The sequence below is a fragment of the Schistocerca piceifrons genome, chromosome 2 (assembly GCF_021461385.2).
Source record: "Schistocerca piceifrons isolate TAMUIC-IGC-003096 chromosome 2, iqSchPice1.1, whole genome shotgun sequence".
Taxonomy (NCBI): domain Eukaryota; kingdom Metazoa; phylum Arthropoda; class Insecta; order Orthoptera; family Acrididae; genus Schistocerca; species Schistocerca piceifrons.
The window spans coordinates 436,014,890-436,042,846 of NC_060139.1; the positions used below are offsets into that span (position 1 = coordinate 436,014,890).

At 38.1% G+C, this 27,957-nt stretch overlaps 1 protein-coding gene across 1 annotated transcript in view; it reads left to right on the top strand.

Moving 5' to 3' along the window:
* The window catches only part of LOC124776510 (esterase FE4-like), a 182,406-nt gene that overhangs the window by 153,242 nt on the left and 1,207 nt on the right, over positions 1-27,957 (top strand). The window contains exon 9 of the mRNA XM_047251532.1: positions 7,021-7,153. Within this exon, the coding sequence (XP_047107488.1) occupies positions 7,021-7,153 (133 nt within the window). The remainder of the gene's footprint in view (positions 1-7,020; positions 7,154-27,957) is intronic.

The following is a 27,957-nucleotide window of genomic DNA, read 5'->3' on the forward strand; positions in this document are numbered from 1 at the left end:
AATTCAGAATGCAAGATTGTTAAGAATGTTCGTTAATAACAAGTTAAATTTGGTTCACACTGCTCTTTACACTGTGAGCAAATTGACAGATTGGAACTGACTGACTATTGTACAGACTTAAACACTGACTGTTGAAAGCCCTCTCAAACTGTTGATACTATTGATATAAATGTACCACATTCCAACACATGTCCTTACATTTATATTGCAGTTGAATTAAATTCAAAATTTCTTGAAATTTTCAACACTGACTGCCCCTGAGTTGTCTTTGTATACTATAACAGACTTCCTCAAAAATATTCAAAATATCCATAATGAAATCAATATTGGAGAAAGCTTCTGACAATGCTACACAGAAAAAGTAGAAAATTTCATAACCGTTCCTTGTTTCTTCAAATAATCTAATTACATAGCTTGTTGTAGACTTACAATCTACACAATCACCTTTCCAGTCTGCACCTACAAAACAATCTAAGAGATCAATATTTTCAGTCCTTCCATATGTTAACATCAAATCTTTTGTTTGAAACAAATATTTTAGTCCCCAAAACATAAGACAAATAAATATCATTGTAATAATTGTGAAATATACTCAAATAGGTTACACTGTAACTTATGTCTCACCATGTTCCTGAGCTAGAGCACTCATCAGGTTCCTGTATTCAATATTATGACTTGCATCTTGTGCTGGTTCTAATTTCAGATTACCTTCCATTGATGTACTGTACAACTTTGATGTTCATTCTGATAGTTCATAGCTAGAGATTCAGTATAGCTTTCCTGACTAAGAGTCATTGAATCTTTCATATAATTTTAGTCATAATTATTCCAAGATAATTCTTCACTTTCTTTTGAAATTGCTTGGATACCATATTCTTGATTTATTGCATTTTTTCCTTTACTTTTACCACTAATGATGTAATTATGGTGATCACATCATTCGCAATCTTCAGTACATTAAGTCAATAATCGTATTTACTTCTTTGAAAACACAGAATTTTTTAAAATTCATCCAAACAGTCATACCATGCTCTAGGACTTTCTCACAAACAGTATAATGCCTTAAATAACTTTGCTTGTTTCTACTCATACCTTGGGGGTTGCTTTACATTAATCTCTGAGAAAACTTTTCCATGACAAAATCTATTCTGTACATTAATTTGTTGTACAATTAAACCCTTTTGACAAGAGTATGACAACAAAATTTCAATGCCAGTATCATAGCAATTGCTGAAAACATATCATCTGTAATTTATTTTTATTAGAAGCTTCTTACAACTAATCTTGCTTTACAAGAGTTACTTGATTTTGTTGTAAAAACCCATTTTAAATCGAGAAATTTTACTTACTCTGGTTTCATTACTAGTTCCCAAGTTTTATTTATATTTAAGCATTCAGTTTCCTTACACATTGTTTGCTTCCAAACTTTTAACTCATTACTATTCATTGCCTCCTCAAAATTTTCTGGACTATTAGCACTATAAATGTTTGCATAAATAATGTTACTTATGACTCAATCATTAAATCTATCAGGCATTCTATGTTCTCTAAATGACCTTCCCAACTCACATTCTTGTTCTTGTCTCTGGTTGTTTGGACCCTCTTTGGTAACCTTTCCTCCCATTTGCTCCAGTCCTTTAGATCAATACATCTGACATCTTCCACAGTATCAACATGCCTCACCACGATAACTTTCTTGTTAATCAATACTCTGTATCCAGCTTCACTGCAGCCCACTAAAATTCTCCAGTCTGCTTTATGACACTACTTTGGCTTTCTAAATTATTCTGGTACTCATAAAAAATTCTACTTCCATACAGCTCTAAATGTTTAACATTAGTTTTCCTTCCAAATGGTATATAATAAGAAGTTTTTCTTTCAGTAGTATTAGCTAAAGTTATCTTTTTGAGGTACTGTATTCAGTTGCACAAACTACTTCAGCCCAGAATCTCCTATATGCTCCTGTTTCAGCTAATAAGCATCTTGACATCTCCATATTTGACCTGTTCCAGCCTTTAATTCATGTATGTGGGGCAGGTACACATTTAAAATGATTCCTCTCTTTCTTATAAACTGACAAATATCTGAATTTAAATATTTCTTCCCAGTGTCATGTCATAATTTCTCAGAAGGTTTAGCAGTCAGGTTTTCAACTTCATTAATATACTCTACAAATAAATCATAAACTTGACTTTTAGATTTAATAATGTACATTGTAGCTGCTTCACTATAATCATCAATAAAAGTGAAAAAGTATCTTTCCCCACGCAAATCATGACTTGAGAGAAACCCATTCAAATCAGTATAAATAATTTCTAATGTTCATTTTATTTTAATTCTATTGTTTTCAAAAAACAAAATGTACATTTTGTTTTTGGTACTAACTTTACACTTCATAAACTCTGAGTCTCAATTTGCTGGAACTCATCTGTTAACTGATATTTACACTACATATTCAGACTGTTAAAATTTACATTTACAAGTATATGATACCTTTTCTCCTTTACTGACAAACTAACCCTAGTACTCACACTATTTACATTAATCTCTTTCTTATAACTTCTACATGTCATTTTGTACAGCCTATCTTCTTACAAAGAAACTGCAAGTAAGTTATTGTCTTTATTAAAAACTTTTGAGATATTGCCGACAGATATAGTTCTATGCTCTTTTGGTTACCTTAGACTAGCTAAACAAATTTCAGTCCATGTCTTTCATGTACAATACATTTTTCATTTAATTTGAAATCATGTCATTATAAACTGGAAAAATAATTAATTATATGCCCTATTTTTTTAGCTTGCAAAGCTATACCATCCACAACTTTTACCTTCACAGGGTCTTATAAAGATAGGCAGTCAGAAAAATAATTGTTATTATTAGCAACATGATCTGTGCAATGACTATCTAATAACCAGTTAATTTGTAACAATATTTGAGAAGGAAAGTTGCTACTCACCATATAGCGGAGATGCTGAGTCGCAGATAGGCGCAACAGAAAGACTCTCAGAATTGAAGCTGTCAGTCATTAAGGCCTTCATCAACAAGACACACACACACACACACACACACACACACACACACACACACACACACACACACACACACACACACACACACCAATGCAAAACGCAACTCACACACATGACTGCAGTCTTAGGCAACCACACTGGTTTCAGTTCCCTGAGACTGCAGTTGTTTGTGTGAGTTGTGTTTGCTTGAGTGTGTGTGTGTGGGTGTAAGTATGTCTATTGTTGACGAAGGCCTTAATGGCCAAAAGCTTTAATCATGAGTCTTTTTGTTGTGCCTATCTGTAACTCAGTTGCTCTGCTATATGGTGAGTAGCAACTATTTTTCTCAAATGTTGTTACATTCCTTCCTGAATTTTCCAGTTAATTTGTGCATTGTTACCTCACTCAATATTATTAGAGGCCATTGTAGGTTTTGTCTCCATTACAAATCTGCTCATCCTGTTTCTGTTTTGTTTATATAGTAGGTGCTCTGGATGACACCACTTCTCGAACCATGTTGTTTACTTCAGCCATGTGACCTCTTTTTGTTATCCTCACTCCTCTATGCTCTTGGTCAATGTCGTCAACTGCCATGACTGCCTCCACAAAGATGCCCACAATGTGTCCCTGAATCTCTGCTTGTTCCTCACTGGTGACAGTTCCTCTTGAAATGTACTGGTTTGCTTCACCTATAACATAACTGTTCCTGGTAGCAAGTTCTAATTTTCTTTTCAGCATGAAATGCTTTTGATCTTGTACCTTTACTTCCATCTTTGTCTTTTAAACCTATCATTTCAATTTTACTTTTAATGTACTTGAGTATCTGAGCTTATTTCAAAATGTTGATCAAGTTTCCAATATAGCTCAAAGATTCCGGCAAGGTTTTCAACATGTAATTTAGCTTCACCTTTCCCATCACTTTCATGCCTACTAATTTTAATTTGTTCACTTTCAAAAGTGCTGAAGACTGTTGCCATCTCACTATAGTCCTTTAACCTCAGTTTGTCCACTTCATTTCTGCATATAGGCTACAGTGCTGTCAGTTCATTGGAGTATAACTCATTTAACCTTTCATTATCTCAAATGTGGTTTCCCTTTCACTCATGAATTCCAATTGCTTGTTCAAAATTGCTCCTTATATGTAGTTCACTGTAGTCAGATTTTCTTCTTCCCAAGTATCTTTTTGTTCTTGGAGTCACTGTATAGCATTTCTTCATTTTCAGATACATTTCCATTTGCATTTCCAGCTCTCCATCAAACATTGGTGTCTTGATGTCAGCCATATCCAATTTCAAAAAGTGCGCACTTCGAATAACAGTCTTCTGTTTAGTTCACAACTAGTCATTACTTTTCGAAATAACACTCTTCCATTTTACTTAACAACAACATTCTGCTACCATTCTAAGACTAATTATTAATAAAAAGTTAAATACAGTTTTCATTTCTCTTTACACTGTGAACACATTCATGCCATGGAACTGACTGACTATTGTACATACAGATGCACTCATTATTGAGAGCCCTTTTGGCACAGTCAATGCTATCAGCAAAAACGTATCACATTGCAACAGAGATCACATTTACTTGAGGCATACTGGTTACATTTGGGAACTGTAACTGTGTGGAATAATTATTTATTTTTATTTGCTGCTACCAGTCACTTTTATTTGTTTTTTCTGTTTAATTTAACATACTGCAATGCATTCTGAGCAAGTTCTGCTCATTTTCAGGCATTTATACATATAGAAAATTGTTACTTAAAGATAAAATGTCTTAAACTAAGTTAAAATAGGACTTTTTGTTTATTGTTCACTGCTGTTGTAGCTAGTGGGGTATTTGAAGGGAGGGAGAGGGCACTGTTGGTCAGAAATTGCTGTCCAGTGAGGTCTCTGCTGGTGTAAAGCTGTCCCAATGTTTATTATGACTGACACCACAGCGTGTGTGGGATGCAGATAGTTCTACATCATTTTTTATGGAGCAAAAATCATGTGATACATTTTTTTAATCTGACAGTTGTTGTCTTATGATTTTGGGTTGATGAGTAAGTGTTCATTTTATTTAGGTTAATGTGCAATAACAAGGTGGCCATCTTTTGTTGGACACTTCAAAGATAATATGTGTGTGATTGCACTTTTGCAGTTGCCAGGTCTGTGGCTGCACTTGTAACATGCATGTGGTTTTTTTTTTTTTCTTTTTTTTTTTCTCCCTGTTGTTACTGGACTCATAGTTTTTAATTTTATTTCACATTTTCTACATACACAAAAGCCTTGCACTTATCCTGTGGCACTTTTGAACAGAAATACTATTACATATGGTATGTTATTTTTGTAAGCATAATTTACAGAACAAGTGGTTCTAGGTGCCATCGTTCCAAAGAGGACTCTGTGTTAAATCATAATAAATAACATTTGGAAGCCATAGGTGTTGGGTAGTATAGGTTACTTTCTCAAACGTGGCTGCTTCATTGTCTAGCAATGTTTCATTAGCAAAGACAGTCAGTTAAGAAAATATTCACATCCACATTTTGGTGCAAGAACCACATACAGATGTCTAGTAGAACAAGTTTATGGCAGATAATGCCATCAACCAAAGCCATTTTGCATGAGTAACATGTGCAGTTCCTGTTAACATGTGATAGTATTCTGTCAGCACATGACCTTCAAGATTATGAAAGCAAACTTACTCTTTTTAGGGGTGGTATTGGAATTATTGCATATCAACACAAGAATAATACATGCTGATAAAATGTAGCATGTATCAACATTTGAATTGGTTTGCTCAAATCAAGCTTGACTAGCAACTGTAAACAAGGTTCATACTCCTAAACAATTTTCCTATCTAGCCATACAATAGTGAAATATACTGTAATACAATGTCTGAATGATTTTCAAGCTGTTTTCAAGCACCATTATTAGGAATGAATTACCATGAATGATGTTTGAGCAACAAATTGGAATTACATGCAAATCAGAAATTTGGTTTGTTCTTAGTATTGGCAGGAAACGTTGTATCTGCAGAGATATGTCCCTGCTAAAAATGTTGCCATCTAAGTTCCCTACTGTGGGAAATGTAGCTTCTCAATATTCATTTAGAATACTGGTATATGGTTATAAGAGTTTCTAATTAACTTTCACAATGATGATACCGACAATAACTGAAAAAAAAACATAACAAACATTTTACTGAATTAGCACTATCTTGCAGAATAAAAATAGTCCATTGATTGGTAGTTACATAAAACATTGATCTCTGCTTATATTTATTGTTGGTCTCAGTGTCTAGGGGCTAAAATTCATTTATCAAAACTTTGCAATATAGACTGGTCCAGGTTTTGTTTTGTAAGTGACTGATTAATATTTGTTTCCTATTGGTGATTTATTTTACCATTTTCTTAGTTACAAATGTAATCCATGTTGCACTTCTTATTTCATAGTAATTCCTTCATGCACACAGATCTTCAAATTAGTTCATATCTTTCACAGTACCAATAGACAATATAGACAATGTACATACACCATTACTTTAAAAATATGAAACGTGACTTCACTGAGCAGAGCTGTTACCAAATGAATCACTTAACACAGACTGTCCTGCATGACATCAACTGATGACCAAAGACAGTAACGCACCATGGATAATTTCCAAAGAAGTTACATTGATCAATACTGTGATACTACTTTTATACATCAGAAAAATGGAGACTCATTCATTATTGTAAACAATAATTTGATTTTGTTTCATTTAAATATGAAAATACCTGCATGACTTGATTTTAGAGTGCACGTATTTTGTATACACAAAATACTCATTATTTTCAAAATCACCCAACAGGGTAAATCCTGTGGTATTGTATGATTCATTAATAGTGAGACCAGCATCAATAGAATCAATGTGGAAAAGAGAAAATTACACTTGGTTTGTTAGAAGTTGAAAACTGTGTACACAACTTGTTACTATTTTTGTTCTTTACTGATGTATAATATATAATCACATGAATTTCGATCCACAGGTGCAGGCCACGCAGATGAGTTGGCATATTTATTCAATCCAGGTATATATGATCTTGAAGTGGCTCCAGGCTCAGAGGATGAGAAAATGCAAATAAAAATGACACAGTTATGGACAAATTTTGCTAAGACTGGGTAAGTACTGCTAAACAGAATGTTATCATGACAAATGCAAAGAAGATTACTGATGTGTTGGTAAATGTGCCAACACCTTGTAGATAAAGGAGGCCAAAAGGCACGCTATCTAACGCAGACGGGCGTGAATTCTGGAACAGGATAAGTAGTGAATTCTAATAAGAAAAGTATGCAGCTCCTCGAATACTTATCTTTTATTCTTTGATGTGAATACAGCATTCTTGATGAGACATTTCATACGATAGCTATCAAACTATGTAAGGCTAATGGCGCCTTGCTAGGTCGTAGCCATGGACTTAGCTGAAGGCTATTCTAACTGTCTCTCGGCAAATGAGAGAAGGCTTCGTCAGTGTAGTCGCTAGCAAAGTCGTCGTACAACTGGGGCGAGAGCTATCCCATACTCGAGACCTGCCTTGTGGTGGCGCTCGGTCTGCGATCACACAGTGGCGACACGCGGGTCCGACATGTACTAAATGGACCGTGGCCGATTTAAGCTACCACCTAGCAAGTGTGGTGTCTGGCGGTGACACCACAATTACCATTGTAAGTCTGATTTTTCAATAGCACAGATTTTATTAAGTAGAACTTATTTGCAATTAAATCCCAGAAAGTAATAATTCCTGATGTTATGGAAATACATGAAACAAAAGACGTCTGGAGATGGATATCTCATAGTCAATACAGTAGTATGAATCTTTGTAGAATATGCTGCGTGTCAGTTCTCGAGAACACTGTTTACAAGCGTGGCTGAGAAATGCTTATATACCAGCCACACACTCAGTTCTCCCATATGTCATGCTTTCATTCACTAAAAACACAATGATTACTTAAATCATTATCAAATACAGTCGTGCATTATGCAGGTAGACAAATCTGTGCACTAGACAAACATTATTGGTAGATAACAACAACCCCAAATTACAGACCAGGAGAGAACCATGTAGTGAAGGGTCATTGTTAATACAAGTAGATAGACTGCAGAACTTGCTGTAAACATTGGCTGGATGACAGTAAGATTGCAGCTACCTGTGGCAGCCAATAAAGGCAGCCATTAAATCTGCCATGGGTGCCCTGTCATGTAGTCTGGCACCAGCAGATATACCCTTTCACAACATCCTAAGACCTCACCAGATGTGTGCATAATTATATTGAGTGTTCCATCAGTATGTGCAGTGGGATTAAAAGAATTAGGGTTTAATGCCCTTTCAATGAAAAGGTCATTAAGAATAAAACACAAGGTTTGACTGAACAAGGAGAGTGAAACAAACTCTCCTGTTTCCATTTCAAATTAGTGATACTGGTACCCATCTTAAGTATTTTGGAGAAATGTTTGGAAAAAATTAATCTGACTGTGCAAAGAGGAATTTGATTCCTGCTCTTCCAAAATACAAATCCAGTGCCTTAAACACTGTGCTATCTTGTTCAGTGTTATTGTGCCATTCCCTATGGGATGGTGAACAGCAGATGTAAAAAACTTTCAGGCATTCAGATATTTTGACTCTGATGCATTTTCACAGATTAAGCACATTCTTAACAAGCATAAAATAGAAATTTTGGTTATTTTAATATTTATTCACCACATTTGATGCAAAAAGTAAAGATTAATTTCTCTTGTCTCAGCGTTTCTTCACATTAACTACTCCTTTCTTCACTCCATTTTAGTTTTCTACATCTTTCATTATCTGACCTGTTTATTTTTCTCTGTCCCTTCCTACCTCTGTTACATACAATGCACTTAGCTTTTCACTCTTGTTAACCATGCACAACATTTTAGCAGTAATCTCTCACTTTACATTACTCTGCCTTCCTTAAGCTCTCAGGTTTTCAAATCTCATCTGGTGCAGTCCCCAACAATCAGTCTTTCTTTCTCATCCCATTTGCTAAGTCTCCCCTGACCCAGGGTTCTGCATGACTTTTATGAATTCTATCAACTGCTATATAGTAGAACATGAACAAGTGCCCATTACTGAGACATGAAATGGATTCAGATAGATGTAAAAAGTTTGTCTATGAGTTGGCATATTTGCTTGAAAATGTCATTTAGCAACAAATTGTGGATCTAACGTGCATTAAATGTGTTTATGGACTCGTAAAGAATGTTTTAGCTATGAAGGCTTGGGTGCCATACTTACCTGGGAATCTGCTGTTGTGTTACTGTGGTTTCTAGTCTGGAGACTGCTTTTATGCAGCTTTTCATGCTAGGCTATCCTTCATAAGCTTTTTCATCTGTACAGAGCTACCAAGCTACATTGATCTGAAGCTGTATGCTGTAACACACACACACACACACACACACACACACAGAGATATATATATATATATATATATATATATATATATATATATATATATATATAAAAAAAATAGAGGGAAACATTCCACGTGGGAAAAATATATCTAAAAAGAAAGATGATGAAACTTACCAAACAAAAGCGCTGGCAGGTCGATAGACACACAAACAAACACAAACATACACACAAAATTCTAGCTTTCGCAACCAATGGTTGCCTCGTCAGGAAAGAGGGAAGGAGAAGGAAAGACAAAAGGATATGGGTTTTAAGGGAGAGGGTAAGGAGTCATTCCAATCCCGGGAGCGGAAAGACTTACCTTAGGGGGAAAAAAGGACAGGTATACACTCGCACACACACACATATCCATCCACACATACACAGACACAAGCAGACATTTGTAAAGGCAAAGAGTTTGGGCAGAGATGTCAGTCGGGGCGGATGTACAGAGGCAAAGATGAAGTTGAAAGACAGGTGAGGTATGAGCGGCGGCAAATTGAAATTAGAAATTAGCGGAGATTGAGGCCTGGCGGATAGTGAGAAGAAAGGATATGCTGAAGGGCAAGTTCCCATCTCTGGAGTTCTGACAGGTTGGTGTTAGTGGGAAGTATCCAGATAACCCGGACAGTGTAACACTGTGCCAAGATGTGCTGGCCGTGCACCAAGGCATGTTTAGCCACAGGGTGATCCTCATTACCAACAAACACTGTCTGCCTGTGTCCATTCATGCGAATGGACAGTTTGTTGCTGGTCATTCCCACATAGAACGCTTCACAGTGTAGGCAGGTCAGTTGGTAAATCACGTGGGTGCTTTCACACGTGGCTCTGCCTTTGATCGTGTACACCTTCCGGGTTACAGGACTGGAATAGGTGGTGGTGGGAGGGTGCATGGGACAGGTTTTACACCGGGGGCGGTTACAGGGGTAGGAGCCAGAGGGTAGGGAAGGTGGTTTGGGGATTTCATAGGGATGAACTAAGAGGTTGCGAAGGTTAGGTGGACGGCGGAAAGACACTCTTGGTGGAGTGGGGAGGATTTCATGAAGGATGGATCTCATTTCAGGGCAGGATTTGAGGAAGTCGTATTCCTGCTGGAGAGCCACATTCAGAATCTGATCCAGTCCCGGAAAGTATCCTGTCACAAGTGGGGCACTTTTGGGGTTCTTCTGTGGAAGGTTCCGGGTTTGAGGAGATGAGGATGTGGCTCTGGTTATTTGCTTCTGTACCAGGTCGGGAGGGTAGTTGCGGGATGCAAAAGCTGTTTTCAGGTTGTTGGTGTAATGGTTCAAGGATTCCGGACTGGAGCAGATTCGTTTGCCACGAAGACCTAGGCTGTAGGGAAGGGACCGTTTGATGTGGAATGGGTGGCAGCTGTCATAATGGAGGTACTGTTGCTTGTTGGTGGGTTTAATGTGGACGGACGTGTGAAGCTGGCCATTGGACAGGTGGAGGTCAACGTCAAGGAAAGTGGCATGGGATTTGGAGTAGGACCAGGTGAATCTGATGGAACCAAAGGAGTTAAGGTTGGAGAGGAAATTCTGGAGGTCTTCTTCACTGTGAGTCCAGATCACGAAAATGTCATCAATAAATCTGTACCAAACTTCGGGTTGGCAGGCCTGTGGCTAAACATGCCTTGGTGCACGGCCAGCACATCTTGGCACAGTGTTACACTGTCCGGGTTATCTGGATACTTCCCACTAACACCAACCTGTCAGAACTCCGGAGATGGGAACTTGCCCTTCAGCATATCCTTTCTTCTCGCTATCCGCCAGGCCTCAATCTCCGCTAATTTCTAATTTCAATTTGCCGCCGCTCATACCTCACCTGTCTTTCAACTTCATCTTTGCCTCTGTACATCCGCCCCGACTGACATCTCTGCCCAAACTCTTTGCCTTTACAAATGTCTGCTTGTGTCTGTGTATGTGTGGATGGATATGTGTGTGTGTGCGAGTGTATACCTGTCCTTTTTTCCCCCTAAGGTAAGTCTTTCCGCTCCCGGGATTGGAATGACTCCTTACCCTCTCCCTTAAAACCCATATCCTTTTGTCTTTCCTTCTCCTTCCCTCTTTCCTGACGAGGCAACCATTGGTTGCGAAAGCTAGAATTTTGTGTGTATGTTTGTGTTTGTTTGTGTGTCACACACACACACACACACACACTCTCCATTACCAAAGTGATGATTCCTCGATGTCTCATAAAGTGTCCCATAAATGAATGCAATCTTGTAGTCAAGTTATGATATAAATTTCTTTTATCCCTGATTCATATCAGTATTTCTTCATTAGTTATCCAATCCATCTGACTAACCATCAGCATAATCCTGTAGCACCACCAGTCAAAAGCTTCTGGTCTATTCTTATCTGAAGTACACTGTAGAAATTACACATCTTTTTCAGAAATACTTTTCTTGCTGTTAGCACTCTACATTTTATATCCCCTTTACTTAAACATCTGTCAGTTATTTTGCTTAAAAAAAAATTTAAAAAAATCTAATTGAATTCCCTTAACATCACGTGATTTAATTCAGTCACATTCCATTACCCTCCTTTTACTTTTGTTAATGTATATCTTACAACCTCTTTTCAAGACTATCCATTCAATTCAGCTGCTCTTCCATGTACTTTGCCATTTTTGACAGAAATACAATGTCACTGTGAATGATTGAAAACTAAGATATATGTAAAACCTAGCAAAACATTTATGAGTTCATCTATGAATTACTACATTTATACATTTTAAAAATAATACTTAAAATTAAAATGAAACAAAATAGAATATTAATATAGAGCTGTGATAAAAATGTCCAGAATGTGATGATTTACATTCAGCTCAATGGTTATGAACATTGTATCCTGGACTGGTGTGATCAGAGTTGAAACTGAAAGGACTATGTGAGGATACTTAAGCAACAATATGATAAGTACTGGCATTGTTTGAAACTTCGTGGCAGATTAAAACTGTGTGCCGGACCGAGACTCGAACTCGGGACCTTTGCCTTTCGCAAGCAAGTGCTCTACCAACTGAGCTACCCAGGCACGACTCACGCCCCGACCTCACAGCTTTACTTCTGCCAGTATCTCGTCTCCTACATTCCAAACTGTACAGAAGTTTTCCTGTGAACCCTGGCATTGTTTATTCATTCATCAGTGGGATCATGGATCCCTTTATGAAGACGAATCCTTATGGATTATAGCAACAGACACACTGAAACTCAAACAGTCACTTGAAAGCATCTTAAATCTGTGATTATGGATAACTATAATGTAATTAGATATTTAAATTATGGATGATTTCATAAATTTGTACTGTGGAACAGTTTTCAGCTTAAGTGCCATGTGTTAACGCACTCTTACAGCATGAATGAACAAATGTCAATAACTGCAATTTGCTTTGCATTATGAGTGGACTTCCACAATTATTTTCTACTGATATTCAGCAGTCAACATAATCAGAGTTTCTACAGTCCGAATATATTTATCTTAGCACAATAATTTGCCACCTTGCCACATTGAGGTGGCTTACACACAATTATGGAGATAGCAGTATGGTAGGTGAAATCACATCGAATGATCATCTGTGGAGACAGCAGACCAACACATGGGTCCTGATGAGGGGCAGCAGCCTTAGCAGTTGTGGCGTAACAGTCTGGATGATTGACCGGCATGGGCTTGTAATATTACATCTACATGACTACACAGCAATTCACAATTAAGTGCCTGGCAGAGGGATCATCAAACCACTTTCATACTGTTTCTCTATTGTTCCACTCTCTAAGAATCTGTGAGAAAAACAGACAGTTAAATCTTTCTGTGAAAGCTCTGATTACTCTTATTTTATCATGATGATCTTTTGTCCCTATGTAGATGGATGTCAACAAAATATTTTTGCACTCAGAGGAGAATGTTGAAGATTAAAATTTCCAGAAAAGATCTTGCTGCAACAAAAAATGTGTTTGTTTTGATGATTGCCCCCCTAACTTGTGTATCATATCCATGACACTCTTTCCCCTAGTTTTCAATAATACAAAGGAGCTGTCTTTCTCTGAACTTTTTTGATGTCCTTCATCAGTCCAATCTATTAAGGATCCCATGCTGAACAGCAGTACTCTAGCAGAGGATGGACAAGTGTAGTGTATGCAGTTTCTTTAGTAGACCTATTGCATCTCCTAAGCACTCTGCCAATTAAACACAGTCTTTGGTTTGCTTTCACCACAACATTAACTATGCGATCATTCCAGTTTAAATTATTTGTAACTGTAATTTCTGCATGTACAGTTGAATTGACAGCTTTCAGATTTGTGAGTTTTTCATATAACCAAAATTTAATGGATTTCTGTTAGTACTCAGGTGGATGACCTCACACATTTCATTATTTAGAGTCAATTGCCACTTTTTGCACCATACAGATATCTTGTCAAAATCATTCTCCAATTGGTCTCAATCATCTGATGACTTTAATGGTCATAAATGACAGCATCACATGCAAAGAATTTAAGATGGCTGCTCAGAAAGTCTCATAAGTTGTTTATGTAGATTAAGAACATTAGAGTACCTATAGCCCAGCATCACTTCTGTTTTGCTCAGTGCTTTCTATTAGTTACTACAGACTGTGATCTTACTGATATGGAATCACAAATCCAGTCACACAACTAACACAATATTCCATAGGCACACAACTTGAATATAAGCCACTTGTGAGGAACAGTGTCAAAGGCCTTTTGCAAATCTAGAAATATGGAATCAATTTGAGATCCTCTGTTGAAAGCACTAATTATTTCATGAGAATAAATAGCTATTGTGTTTCACAAGAATGGTATTTTCCAAATCAGTGCTGACTATGTGTCAACAGATCATTTTCCTTGAGGTAATTCATAATGTTTAAAAACAGCATATGTTCCAATATCCTACTGCAAATGTATATCAGTGATATGGGTTTGATTCTGATTCTTATTCATCAGATTACTCATATTTCCTTTTGACTGTTGGTGTGACCTGTGCAACTTTGCAATTTTAGGCACAGATCTTCAGTTGAATTAGATTAGATTAGATTAGTTGTTGTATATGGTTTTTAAGTAGAGAACTATTACTTCAGCATACTCTCAAAGGAATCTAAGTGGTATACAATCTGACTTGCCTTGTTTAAGTGATTTAAGCTGCTTTGCTACACCAAGGATATCTATTTTAAGTTACTCCTGCTGGCAGCAGTTGTCAATTTGAATTTAGGAATACTTACTTCTTATTTGTGGGTGAAGGAATTTTAGAAAACTGTATCGAGTAACTCCACTTTAGTGGCACTATCTCAGTATCATTATCTTCGCTGTCACACAGTGAAGGTATTGATTTTGTGTTGCTGTTGATTTACTTCACATAAAGCTGAACCTCTTTGGATTTTCTGCAAAATTTCGAGACAGAGTTTCATTGTGTGAGCTAATAGATACCTCCCTCATTGAAGTTTGCACTAAATTTTGAGGTTCTACAAAACTTTACCGATCTACACTATTTTGAACTGAGCAAAGCGGTGCAGTGGTTAGTACATTGGACTCACATTCAGGAGTATGATGGTTCAAACCTATGTCCAGTCGTCCTGATTTAGGTTTCCAAGATTTCCCTTAATTGCTTCAGGCACAGCTGACTTCCCCTCCTAATCTTATGGGACAGATGACCTTGCTGTTTGGTCCCTTCCCCCAACCATCCAATCAACCAACCAACCGACCACTATTTTAATTTTGAATAGCTTTTTTCATTGTTTGTGCGACAGTGTTCTGACCTGTTCCATGATGGTCAGTTCCACTTATTAGTAATGTATTTGGTATAAATCTCTCCATTGCTGTCAATACCATTTCTTTGAATTTAAGCTACATCTGATCTACACTTTCATAGTTAGTTCAGAAGGAATGGTGGCTGTCTCTTAGGAACATGTCAAGTAAACATTTATCTGCTTTTTTAAAAAGACATTTTTTGCGTTTATTTTTTGTGGGTTTAGGTATTATGGTATTCAGTCTCACTACAACAACCTTGTGATAGCTAATCCCTATATCCATCATAATCCTCCCTATTTGCTCAGGGTTATTTACTGCTAACAGATCAAGTGTGTTTCCTCAACTATTTACACTTTGAGTGGGCTCATGAAGTATTTGTTGAAAATAATTTTCAGAGAAAGCATTTAGCATGATGTTTCATGCCTACCATCAACCTTAAACATGTAATTTCATCAACATATTAAGGAAGATTGAAGTCACCACCTTGTATAATTGTATGAGTGAGGTACATATTTGAAATGAGACTTAAGTCTTCTTTGAACTGATCAGCTACTGTATCATCTGAGTCAGGAGGTTGGTAAAAGGAATCAATCATTAATTTATTCTAGTTCTCAAGTATAAGCTCTACCCATCACAACTCACAGGAACTAACTAGCCTACTTCAATTTTATTACAAGACAGACTACTTCCAACAGCAACAAACACCCCACCACCAACTGTATTTAATCTATCCTTTCTGAATACCACCAGGTCCTTTCTACAAATTTCAGCTGAATGTATCTTCCGTTTTAGGCAGCTTTCAGTACATATAACAATAACAGGGTTGTAAATACAAAATCAAATAGGAGTAACACATGAGTAGGTTTAATAATGATTAAAAATATAGGAATGTGTATAAGCTGCTATGAAAAGCATAGTGAATGTATCATTGTAACCAAGATAGACACCAAGCCCACACCCACCACAATAGTGCAATTTTGTATGCCAGGTAGCTCTGCAGATGAGGAGGAAATTAAGGAAATGTGTTAGTGATAAAAGAAATTATTTAGATAGTTAAGGGAGCCAAAAATTTAATAGTCATGGGGGAATAGAATTTGATAGAAGGAAAAGGAAGAGAAGGAAAAGTAGTAGGTTAATATGGACTGGAAAAAAAGGTATGAAAGAAGAAGCTACCTTGTGGAATTTTGCACAGAGCATAATTTAATTATAGCTAATACTTGATTTAAAAGTCATGAGAGAAGTCTGTATATGTGGAAGAGACCTGAAGACACTGAAAGGTTTCAGATTGATTATATAATGGTTAGACAGAGATTTAGGAACCAGATTTCAAATTGTAAGGTGTTTGCAGGGGCAGATGTGGAAGCTGACCACAATTTATTGATTATGAATGCAGATTAAAACTGAAGACGCTACAAAAAGGCAGGAATTTAAGGTGATGGGACCTGGATGAACTGAAAGAACCAGAGGCTGTAGAGGGTCTCAGAGGGAGCTTTAGGGAATGACTAACAAGAACAGGGAAAAGGAATACAGTAGAAGAAGAATGGGTAGCTCTAAGAGAGATGAAATACTGAAGGCAGCAGAGGATCAAGCAGGTAAAAGGCCAAGGACAAGTATAAATCCTTGGGAAACGTAAGAGATACTGAATTTAACCAATGAAAGAAGAAAATATAAAAGAGCATTAAATGAAGCAGGCAAAAAAGAATACAAACATCTAAAAATGGTGATAGACAGGAAGTACAAAATGACTAAACAGGGATGGCTAGAGAAGAACTGCATGGTTGTAGAAGTGTGTATTACTGGGGGTGAGATAGATACTGTGTACGGGAAAATTAAGGAGACCTTTGGAGAAAAGAGAAGCACCTGTATAAATATCAAGAGCTCAAATAGAAAACCGGTCCTAAGCAAAGAAGGGAAAGCAGAAAGATGTAAGGAGTACATAGAGGATCCATACAAGGGAGATGTACTTGATGGCAATATTATGGAAATGGAAGAGGATGTATAGGAAGATGAGAAGGAGATGTGATACTGTGTGAAGAATTGGACAGATCACTGAAAGACGTAAGTCAAAACAAGGACCTGGGAATAGACAACATTATGTTAGAGTTACTGATAGTCTTGGGAGAGCCAGCCATGACAAAACTCTTCCAACTGGTGTGCAAGATGTATGAGACAGGCGAAATAACCTCAGACTTCAAGCAGAATTTAATAATCATGATTCTAAAGAAAGCAGGTGCTAACAAGTGTGAAAATTATCGAACTATCAGTTTAATTAGTCATAGTTTACAGAGGAATGGAAAAACTTGTAGAAGTGGACCTTGGGGAAGATCAGTTTTGATTCTGGAGAAATGTAGGAATATGCAAGGCAATACTGACCTTATGACTTTTCATAGAAGATAGGTTAAGGAAAGGTAAACCTACATTTATAGCATTTGCAGACTTAGAGAAAGCTTTTGACAATGTTGATTGGAGCACTTTCTTTCAAATTATAAAGATGGCAATGGCAAAATACAGGGGGCAAAAGGTTATTTGCATCTTTTATAGAAAGCAGATGGAATTTGTAAGAGTTGAGGGCCACAAAAGGAAAGCAGTGGTTGAGATGAGAGTGTGACAGGTTTGTAGCCTACCCCCATTTTATTCAATCTGTATATTGAACAAGCATAAAGGAAAGAAAAGAAAAACCTGGAGTAGGAATTAAAGTTCAGGGAGAAGAAATAAAAACTTTGTGGTTTGCCAATGACATTTTAATTCTGTCAGAGACAGCAAAGGACTTGGGAGAGCGGTTGAATGGAATAGGCATTGTCTTGAAAGGAGGATATAAGATGAACATAAACAAAAGCAAAATGAGGATAATGGTATATTGTTGAATTAAATCAAGTGATGCAGAGGGAATTAATTCAGGAAATGAAACACTTATGGTAGTGAATGAGTTTTGCTATTTGGGAAGCAAAATAAAAGATGATGGTCAAAGTAAGAAAGCTATAAAATGTAGACTGAAAATGGTAAGAAAACCATTTATAAAGACGAAATATTTGTTATCATCAAGTATAGATTTAAGTGTCAGAAAGTCTTTTCTGAAAGTATTTGTATGGAGTGTAGCCATCCATGGAAGTGAAACATGGAGAATAAACATTTTAGACATAAGAGATTAGAAGCTTTTGAAATGTTGTGCTGCAGAAGAGTGCTGAAGGTTAGATGGGTAGTTCATGTAACTAGTGAGGAGATACTGAATAGAGCTGGGGAGAAGACAAATTTGTGGTACAACCTGATTAAAAGAAGGGACTGGTTGGTAGGACACATTCTGAGGCATCAAGGGATCACCAGTCTAGAATGGGTGGGAAACATGGGGGGTGGGGGGGGGGGGGGGGTAAAAATCATAGAGATCGGCCAAGGGATGAATACAGTAAGCAGATTCAGTGGGATGTAGGTTGTAGTAGTTACTCAGAAATGAAGAAGATTGCACAGGATAGAGTAGCATGGAGAGCTGCATCAAACCAGTCTTTGGACTGAAGACCACAATAACAACAGCCACTATTTGTGTTTCAGTACTTTCTATTAACACCTTGAGCTCTATTCCTTTTAGAACACAACGGTGACCGTTTACTACTATAATACCTTTGGTCCCTACAGCAAACCTTGTCCTGTGTTTGATCTGCACTCTTTGAGAGTGAAGCCCTTTTTTTCTTTCCCAAGAGCCTCTAGCCTAAAAAACTGCCCAGTCCACTTCACATATCCCCTGCTACATATGTAGCCACTTTCTGTGTGTGTGTAATGGATCCCTGATTTATTAAGTGGGACCCAATACCCACCACCGTAGGGTGCAAGTTGAGGAGTCTGCACCTTACATGGTTGCAGAACCATGTGAGCCTCTGATTCGTACCTTTCACTTGGCTCTGTACCATAGGTCCACAATCAATTTTATCAATAATGCTACAGATGATGAGCTCTGCCTTCATCTCACAAGCAAGACTGGCAGTCTTTACCAATTCAGCTAGCTGCCCAACTATCAATAATACCATCCTCTGTGATGCCCACATTTTTTGGGGTGAGAGGCTTCCTCCAAAACAGGACAAGTGATAGCATCTAGTTCAAGACCTGTATCAGCCACAGATAGCATAATAAAGCTGTTAGTCAGATGAACCAGGGAGGTTTCTCAATTGTCCCTCGGGAAAGTCTTTCACTTCGTGCCACACCTTGAAATGATCTCTCACTTGACCACTGGTGAGGAGTCAACATCAGTGCAGGCAGTAACTAAGGCTCCAATAATAGCGGACTGATCAGGGGACATGTGTGATTTGCTGGATGTCCCTCGGATCCCCACATCTGGCCCTATCACAGTGATGCCACAAGCTGTGTGACTGAAACCAGCACTGCCTGGAGCTGTGAGCAAAGTGTCACCAACTCTGTCTGCAGTCAACAGTGATCACAGTCCCTGTCCATACCACAGACAGTACAAATCTACACTATGCAGTTATTAAAATGCTAGACTGTGCCCAGTTAACACAGAAATGCATAATAAATTTAAGAATAAAACTAGTAACCTTTCAGGTAACTGAAAATAAGTTACTCCCGGTGCCTGGAAAATATTTCGCAAACAGAAGTTGTACTTGCTTGTTCTGCTGCAGGAAAGGAAGAAAATGCCTCACTAATGGTCTAACTAACACAACTGTTCTACCCAAAACAAACAGGCAGAAGCTTGTAGAAATACAAGTGTCCATACAAATGGCAGTACTTTACCCTACACTGCTATCAAAATGAAAGACTGTGCCTAGTTAGCACACAACCAAAAAAGACATTTAAAAATTAAATTAGTAAATTCTCAGGTAATTGAAAATAAGCCTCTCCTGTTCAAAGCTCACAAAAATAATTCACAAACAAGCATTTAGCCAAGAAGGGGATTGGTAGTTCAAACATCCGAGGGGAAACTACAGCCATTATTTTTCCCAAGGACATGCACCTGTGCAGTATAGCTTTAATGATAATGCCATCCTCTTGGGTAAAATTTTCCAAAGGTAAAACAGTTTTGATCTCTGGGCAGTTACTATTCAGGAGGGTGTTGTCATAAGAGGGAACAGTGCTGACATTCTCCAGGTCAAAGCATAAAATGTTAGATCCCTTAAAATGAGTGATAGATATGTTGAAGTTAAGTACAGTGGGAATTAGTAATGCACAGTGTCAGAAAGAAAACAACTTCATGTAAGATGCGGATAGGGCTATCAACATGAAATCAAATAGGAATACTACTGGAGTAGCTGTAATAATACATGAGACAAAAGGAATACAAGTAAGCTATAATCAATAGTGTAGTGAATACATATCATATTCCAGTCAGACACAAATTCAACAGCCCACAGTTGAACAAGTTTATATGCTTATTACCTCCAAAGATGATGAAGAGCTTGACAGAATGTGTGATGTGATAAAAGAAATTACTCATATTGTTAAGAGAGATGAAAATTAAATTGTGATATCGGACCAGAAGTCTATAACAAAAAAAGGAAGGGAAGCAAAAGCAGCAGGAGAACACGGACTGAGTAAAAGGAATGGAAAGGAAAGCTACCATGTTGAATTTTACATAGAGCACAAATTAACACTTGGTTTAAGAATAATGAAAGAATGTTGCCTGTGTGGAATGGACTTGGAGGTACAGAAAGGTTTCAGATAAATTACATAATTGTAAAACAAAGGTTTTTGGGACCATATTTTAAACTGCAAACATTTCAAGGGAGAGGTGTTGGCTCTGACCACAACTTATTGGTTACAATCTGCATATTAAAACTGAAACTACTATAAAAGGAGAGGAAATTAAGGAGATGGAACCTGGATAAATTGAAAGAACCAGAGGTTACTGAGAGTTTCAAAGGAAGTTTAGGATATGTTTGACTGAAACTGGAGAAAGGAAGATGATGGACTGTGAATGGGTAGCTTTGAGGGCTGAAATAGTAAATGCAGCAGGGGATCAAACTGGTAAAAAGAGGTTCCAGAGGAATATAAAAACACATGAGGCAGACTGCCCCTGTGGCTAATCTTAGAAGGTAGAGTAAATAAAGACAAACTCTAAATTGTAGATTTTGAAAACGCTTTTGACAATGTTGACTGAATAAACTCTTAGAAATTCTGAATTTTTAAGGATAAAATACAGAGAGAAAAATTTAATGTGCAACTTATACAGAAACCAAACTATGTTTACCGTATTTACTCGAATCTAAGCCACACCTGAAAAACGAAACTCGAAATCAAGGAAAAAAAAATTTCCCGAATCTAAGCCGCACCTGGAATTTGAGACTCGAAATTCAAAGGGAGAGAAAAGTTTTAGGGCGCACCTCCAAATCGAAACAAAGTTGGTCCATTTTAATAAGAGACACAATTTAGCTCGAATGAATGACAATACAGCTACAGTAGTTTGGTTCGAGTCGTAAGCTTAACGGTTAAGCTTTACCAGGTAGCAATTACTATGCGTCAGGTGCTCCGTCCATATTTATACGGGTACCCTTCCTTTTCCACGTGCTTTGTCTGGTTTGAATTGATTGATTATTTTTCTTTGATCTCATACATGACATTCTCTTTGTTATAGGTGTTTATGTCACTCTAAGCTGAAAATGCATTACTATACTGTGTCATGCATTGTTTGTCGCATTCTGATAATGAGTGTTTACAGCCTGTCGCCGCTCGCGGATGTCTTGCCTTTGTTCGCGCTACCCCCACTTACGATGAAAAAAAAAAAAAAAAAAAAAAAAAAAAGGAAAAGAGAGAGGAATTGTCTCATTACCAAAACAATAGCAAGAGACAAGAGACTGCTATTTGTTGTTACTTACACTGCTGCTTTCTTTGATAATCATCAACAAGAACCAAATAATAGATTGCGTATGACAGAAGATGCTCTGAACGAGAGTTTAGCGACGATTTTTCTCCATTTGAAAATCTTTGCAGACGCCTCTTTAGTACATTACATTCTGCACAGAAATTAGAGTCATCTTAGATTTAAAAATCTAGTCAATTGACGTGCTTCATTTCTGACCGTATCACTATTAAGCATAAGAATAATATGAATATAAACATGACATGATACGTATATTCTTCAGTGTTTGCTGTCGTCTCACTCTAGTTTCGTAGTTTATTAGGCTGACAGGATGTAATGAGATAGCAGCAAACACGAAAGAATACATGATAAAATGTTTATATTCGTATTATTCTTATGGTGAAGAGAATACTGCATGTGATTCACAATTCATGAAAGTTCCTATTAGCAACCATCTCTTCTCACAGGTAGGAAAAAATTCAAAATGTAGAGTTGGCCACATTGACATATACCCCAAACAGTCTTGCCAGTCGGATTTTCTAAGTACAATGAAATGCTGCTACATTCCAAGATGAATAATTCGGAATTTGTATTTACTTCATTGGATAATGTATGAAAATGCAGTGGTTGAAACTCGGGCAGAGAAAAAAGCTCGTCTTCCACCTTTTTTTTAAATTTATTTACTGACGCAGAGGTTTTGGCGCCAGTATTTATCTTTGCGCCTGCAAAGCAAGCCTGTGTAGCGCTACATATATTCGATGACAGAAGTTAGTTTGTGGCGGCACCTACCAACATTTTTCAGAACTTCCGCTTACTTTGCACTCGATTTTAAGCCGCAGGCGGTTTTTTGGATTACAAAAACCGGAAAAAAGTGCGGCTTACGTTCGAGTGAATATGGTATATGACTCAAAGGACATGCAAAGGGATGTGGTAGTTGAGATGCTAAGGGGACAAGGTTGAAGTGTATACCCCCTGTTATTCAGTTTACACTGTTACATTTGCTATGAAGTTCATGTCAGCCAGCAATGTTGTTGTGTTCAGTGGTGCAGTGTTGTGTGTGTGGCCTGTGATGACAAATGAGTCACAGCTGTCAAACAGCTTCCATGACCAACTGCCAGGTGTGCTGTGTTTCATAATATGTTTTAATGTCCTCTTGGATTGTTTATTCTCTGGAATGTGAATTTTTATATGAGTTTGTATGTTTCCCATATTTTTATGTTCTGTGATTACGTCTGTCAATCCTGGATTCAGTGTCAGTGACCATTTTTCTGACTCACTTCTTCCTTAGTTACAATGTGCTCAGAATATTTCACCGGCAAGTTAAGCATTTGGATCCATACTTGACTTGGGGAGTAACCACCACCTGCCCAGTCTGTTCAGCAGACACTGTTATCACAAAAAAGAATTTTGTTCTGTTGAAACTTCCAGAGGCAGTTTTTTTTATGCTAAGCAAAGGTAAGTTAGCCCAAATCATGCCAATCCTGACAAGTGGTGACCCTGAAGCGATCTCGGTTGAAGAAGAAGGTTGAGCATGTACTACATAATTTAAATATCATTCAAGATACAAGTGTGCAAACAGTATCTAGATTAGCAGTCTGTTTACCTCCGTTCTGGCCAAACAACCTGATCCTTTGATTTTCTCAAGTTGAAGCCAATTTTAGCTATGCAGGAATTATAGCTGACTCAAAAAATTCACACTTGTCTTGAGCCAACTTGGCCATTGCTAAGATGCTGAGATACAAGGCGTGATCACTACACCATTGCACAGAAATTCGTATGGAAGGCTTAAATCAAAACTAATCTGGAGAGTTATTGTGTCATATGAAGATCAAATCAGACAGGTATTGATGCAAGAAGATATTGGTGATCATAAGCCTTCACAATATCTGTGTCATCTGTGGAGCAAGGTTGATACAGTTACCATCCCTTACAACCTACTATGCACCCTATGGAGCAGCCAACTACCACCTAAAAGTCAAAGCAATTTTGGCATCACAGATGGAAATGCCATTGGACACAGTGGTCATGCTTGCATAACAGGTTCAAGAGGCCACCCCACCCCACATGTTAGTGCAGTGACAGTGCCAGGCAGTAATACGACCATGGCACCAACAGTTGCATACATGGAATTTGACTCTTTGCCAGCAAAAGTAGACATGCTATGCACACAGATCAGCAAACTATTTTCCCAGGGCTCTGCTTGTATTGGTAGAGGAGCTAATCGCTGGAGATCCAGAAGCCAATCATCAACCAATGCTACATTCTTCAAACAGCCTACATGCTGAAACCACTATAGGTTCAGTGAAAATCTGTGTAAATGTACAGCACCATGTTCATACCCAAATGCTACCAGCAACTGGTGTAGGTGCAGTCAACTGCCCAACAAAGTTATGACACCTGTTTATTAGTGATAGGAGAGATGGCCAGAAGTATTTAATACACACCAGCTCAGAATTAAGCATTCTTCCAAGAACTTCAGTCCATTGCTGTAGACCACCAACTGCATTCTGTTTATCTGTTACAAAAAGCTCATCCATCTCTTTGTATGTAATGGAGCAGATAGAGCTAAATTCAGGACTGCAAAGTCAGTTTACGTAGGACTTTGCCATCACTGATGTTAGGAAGCCGATAATAGCAGCTGATCTTCTGACACATTTCCATCTTTCAGCAGATGTAACCAAAGCCAAACTGCTTAATAGCATTACTGAACTGAAGGCAGCATGTTTCCACTGTGACACATCCATGGATAGTGCCAAGCTAATAAGGTGTGTGATGAGAAGAAGTATGGTGCACTGCTGGGACAATATCCAATCTTAACAAGACCATCAGGCACACCTACACAAGTGGCACACATGCTACACAATATAGAAACCACAGAAATTCCACCAGCATCCTGTAGGCCCAGGACATTGGCACATCATTATTTGGCCATGAGTACAGCAGAATTCCATGTGACACTTAAAGAAGGCATGATACAGCCCGCAAGTAGCCCATGGTCGTCAGTCCTGCACCTTGACCCAGAGAAAGGATGAGCTTTGCACCTGTGTGTGACTATCACATGTTCATCACCAGAAAAATGCCTGTTTATTATCCTGTACCATTGCTACACAATTACAATTGCACACTACACGGCAGGACAGGATTTGGTGTGTTGGACTACACCAGAGTGTATATGTAGATGCCTGTCGAAGAAGAGGACATTCCTAAGAGTGTGATAAGCAGTCCATTCAAACTTTCCAAGAGCAAATTTATGATATTTGAGTTACAAAATGCTGCACAATCCTGCAGAAGTTTTTTGACTCTGTTCTGCAAGGACTGCTATTTTACTTCGCCTAATTGAGCAACATACTCAAGTTTTCTGCCATCAGGGAGCAACATTACCAGCATTTGCAAGAAGTGTTTAAGCTTCTAGAACAATATGGCATGGTGTTGAATGTGGCCAAGTGTGTGTGTGGATAGCCTAAAGTGACATTGCTAGGCCACTGAATTTTATTTGAAGTCTCCCTTCCACTGATGGAAAAGATCAAAGCAGTCCTAAAAATACCATGGCCAATGACAGTCAAAGAGTTATGCTGCTTTTTAGACATCCTAAACTTGCACTGCCGACACTTACCTCATGCAGCAGAACTGAAAGAGCTACTGGACATGACACTTTCAGCCCCAAGTTTTGAAGCAGCATCTAGTGCACTGGAATGAAATAATGTGCTCCACATTTGAGGAAACAAAAAATGGCATAGCAAACACAGCACTGTGTGCACACCTTAAGCTTGAAATGCTTTTAGCAACAGTCATGGACACAAGCCAAAATGTTATCAGTATTGTACTCCAATGATACCCAGAAGATTTATGGCAACCGCTCACATATTTCTCCAGCAAATTATCTCTGTCTCAGTGTAAGTGGAGTGCATATGACCATGAACTTCTGGCTGTATACAAGGCAGTCAAATATTTCCATCCGCAAATAGAAGGAAGAACATTCATGATCTATATGGATCACAAAAAACTGATCTACGTATTCAAGAGGAATAGGATCAACTGTTCGCTCTCCCAGTACAACCATCTATGGTTTATATGCCATTTTAGTATGGACTTGAGGCACGTTTCTAGCATTCATAACATAGTGTCTGACTGTCTCCCAGGATGTCAGTAGCATAGTGAGCCCTACTGATTTTTCAGAACTGGCATGGGCTCAGTAGGATGCATGAGAGCTCCAAACATTTGTTGATGATCTCATGCCTGCATTGCAACTACAACGCATTGATGTTCCAGGAAAGATGTCAGACTTTATTGTGGCATCTCCCAAGAAGCTAGTGTTGCAAAGTGTCCCATCGTGTGCATGCACCAGTGGGTAACTTTCCAGATGCAACCTTTTGTTTTGATCATGTACTCCTTGATGTTGTGGGACTGCTTCCTACACTGAATGACCAGCAATATCTCCTTGCAATGATCAATCTGTTTAAGTGCTGGCCAGAGGCAACACCTGTGGATGACATCACTGAAGAAACCTTAGCCTCTACCTTCATGTCAACTTAGATAGCTAGGTTTGACTGTCTGCTCCACATAACTATCAATGCAGGCAGTTTGTATCAGGATTTTTTGCTCAGATGGCTGGATTCTGCAGGTATGTACATCTTAAAACTGACAGCTACCACCCTGCTAGTAACAGTATGGACGAGATGTGGCACCATTCCCTGAAGGCACCACTCATGTGCCATGGTACTTCCTGGACTTCCGTCTTTCCAATAGTTTTCCTGGAACCAAGAATGATGTATAAGCAAGATTAGGAGTCCCTGACTCTGGAATTAGTCTACAGTGAACCACTATGTCTTCCCGGGGAGTTTGTGAGGCCAGCTCATTACAGTTACCAACTCAAAACTATCAGAATTTCTTTCTTCAACAGCTAATAGACCATGTTGCACACGCACACACAACCCCCCCACCCCCCCACCCCCACCCCATAGCCTCCAGACATGGTACACCAGTCACTTACATGCAATGCAACTTGGAAAGTTGCACACACATGATGCTTCGAACAGACAGTGTTAAGCCTCTGCTGCAACTGTCATACCATATCCTATGATGAAGCATACAGATTTTAGACATTGTGGTAAACTGCAACCCTATAACAATTGTCATTAACCTTGTCAAACCTATATATGTGTTCAAAGAACAGCCACCATTCACAGCACTGTCGACCACCAACTAGAGCACACATACAGTTCCCAGACCAGTTCTGTGATGATGCTTATCTTCCACCAAAGGGGCTGAGGGGCTGATACAGTTCCTGAAGTACAGAGAAGTGAGAGTTAAGCAACTAGCAGAGAACATTACAGTGTGTAAACACAATGACACTGGGAGGGCTTTGAAAGCATTTATTAGTAGTTAGAAATCAATTGTTTAGGTGTTGACAAATTTCTCACACCCTGTAAAAAGATAATGGCTTGTAACTAAGTGTATTTCACATAGTTACTGCTTGATTGCTAGCTGCCTATGTTAAATATACAAGGTGGACATTACAATCAAATATTTGAAACCTCTGCTGGGTGATCTAATGATCTTATCAACAAAGTGATAAACGTTATTCTTCCATCCTGCTACTGTAGAACGAGCTTCAAAGTCATATGGTTTGTCATTTAGAATACTTTATACAAAGCTGAGAATATGCATCTTCACATGTTAGACTTAAACTACCCTGAGAAAACCTTTAAAAAGCAACTATCGTATTGCTTGTTTTGTGTGTCTGAGCACTGTTTATACACCAGAATAGAAGAATATGGTATAATATTATTTATCCTGTGTGTGTTAGGTTTTTAATCCACTGATATTTGCAAAAAATATTCTTCAGAGTCTATGAAATTTACAGTTTGTGTGTTTGTTAGAACAGTTACTTCTCTATAGTTATGCTACCTATCAAAAATACCTGCGTCATTGTTCACTCAGCATTGCTAAATCAATGGCGCAACTA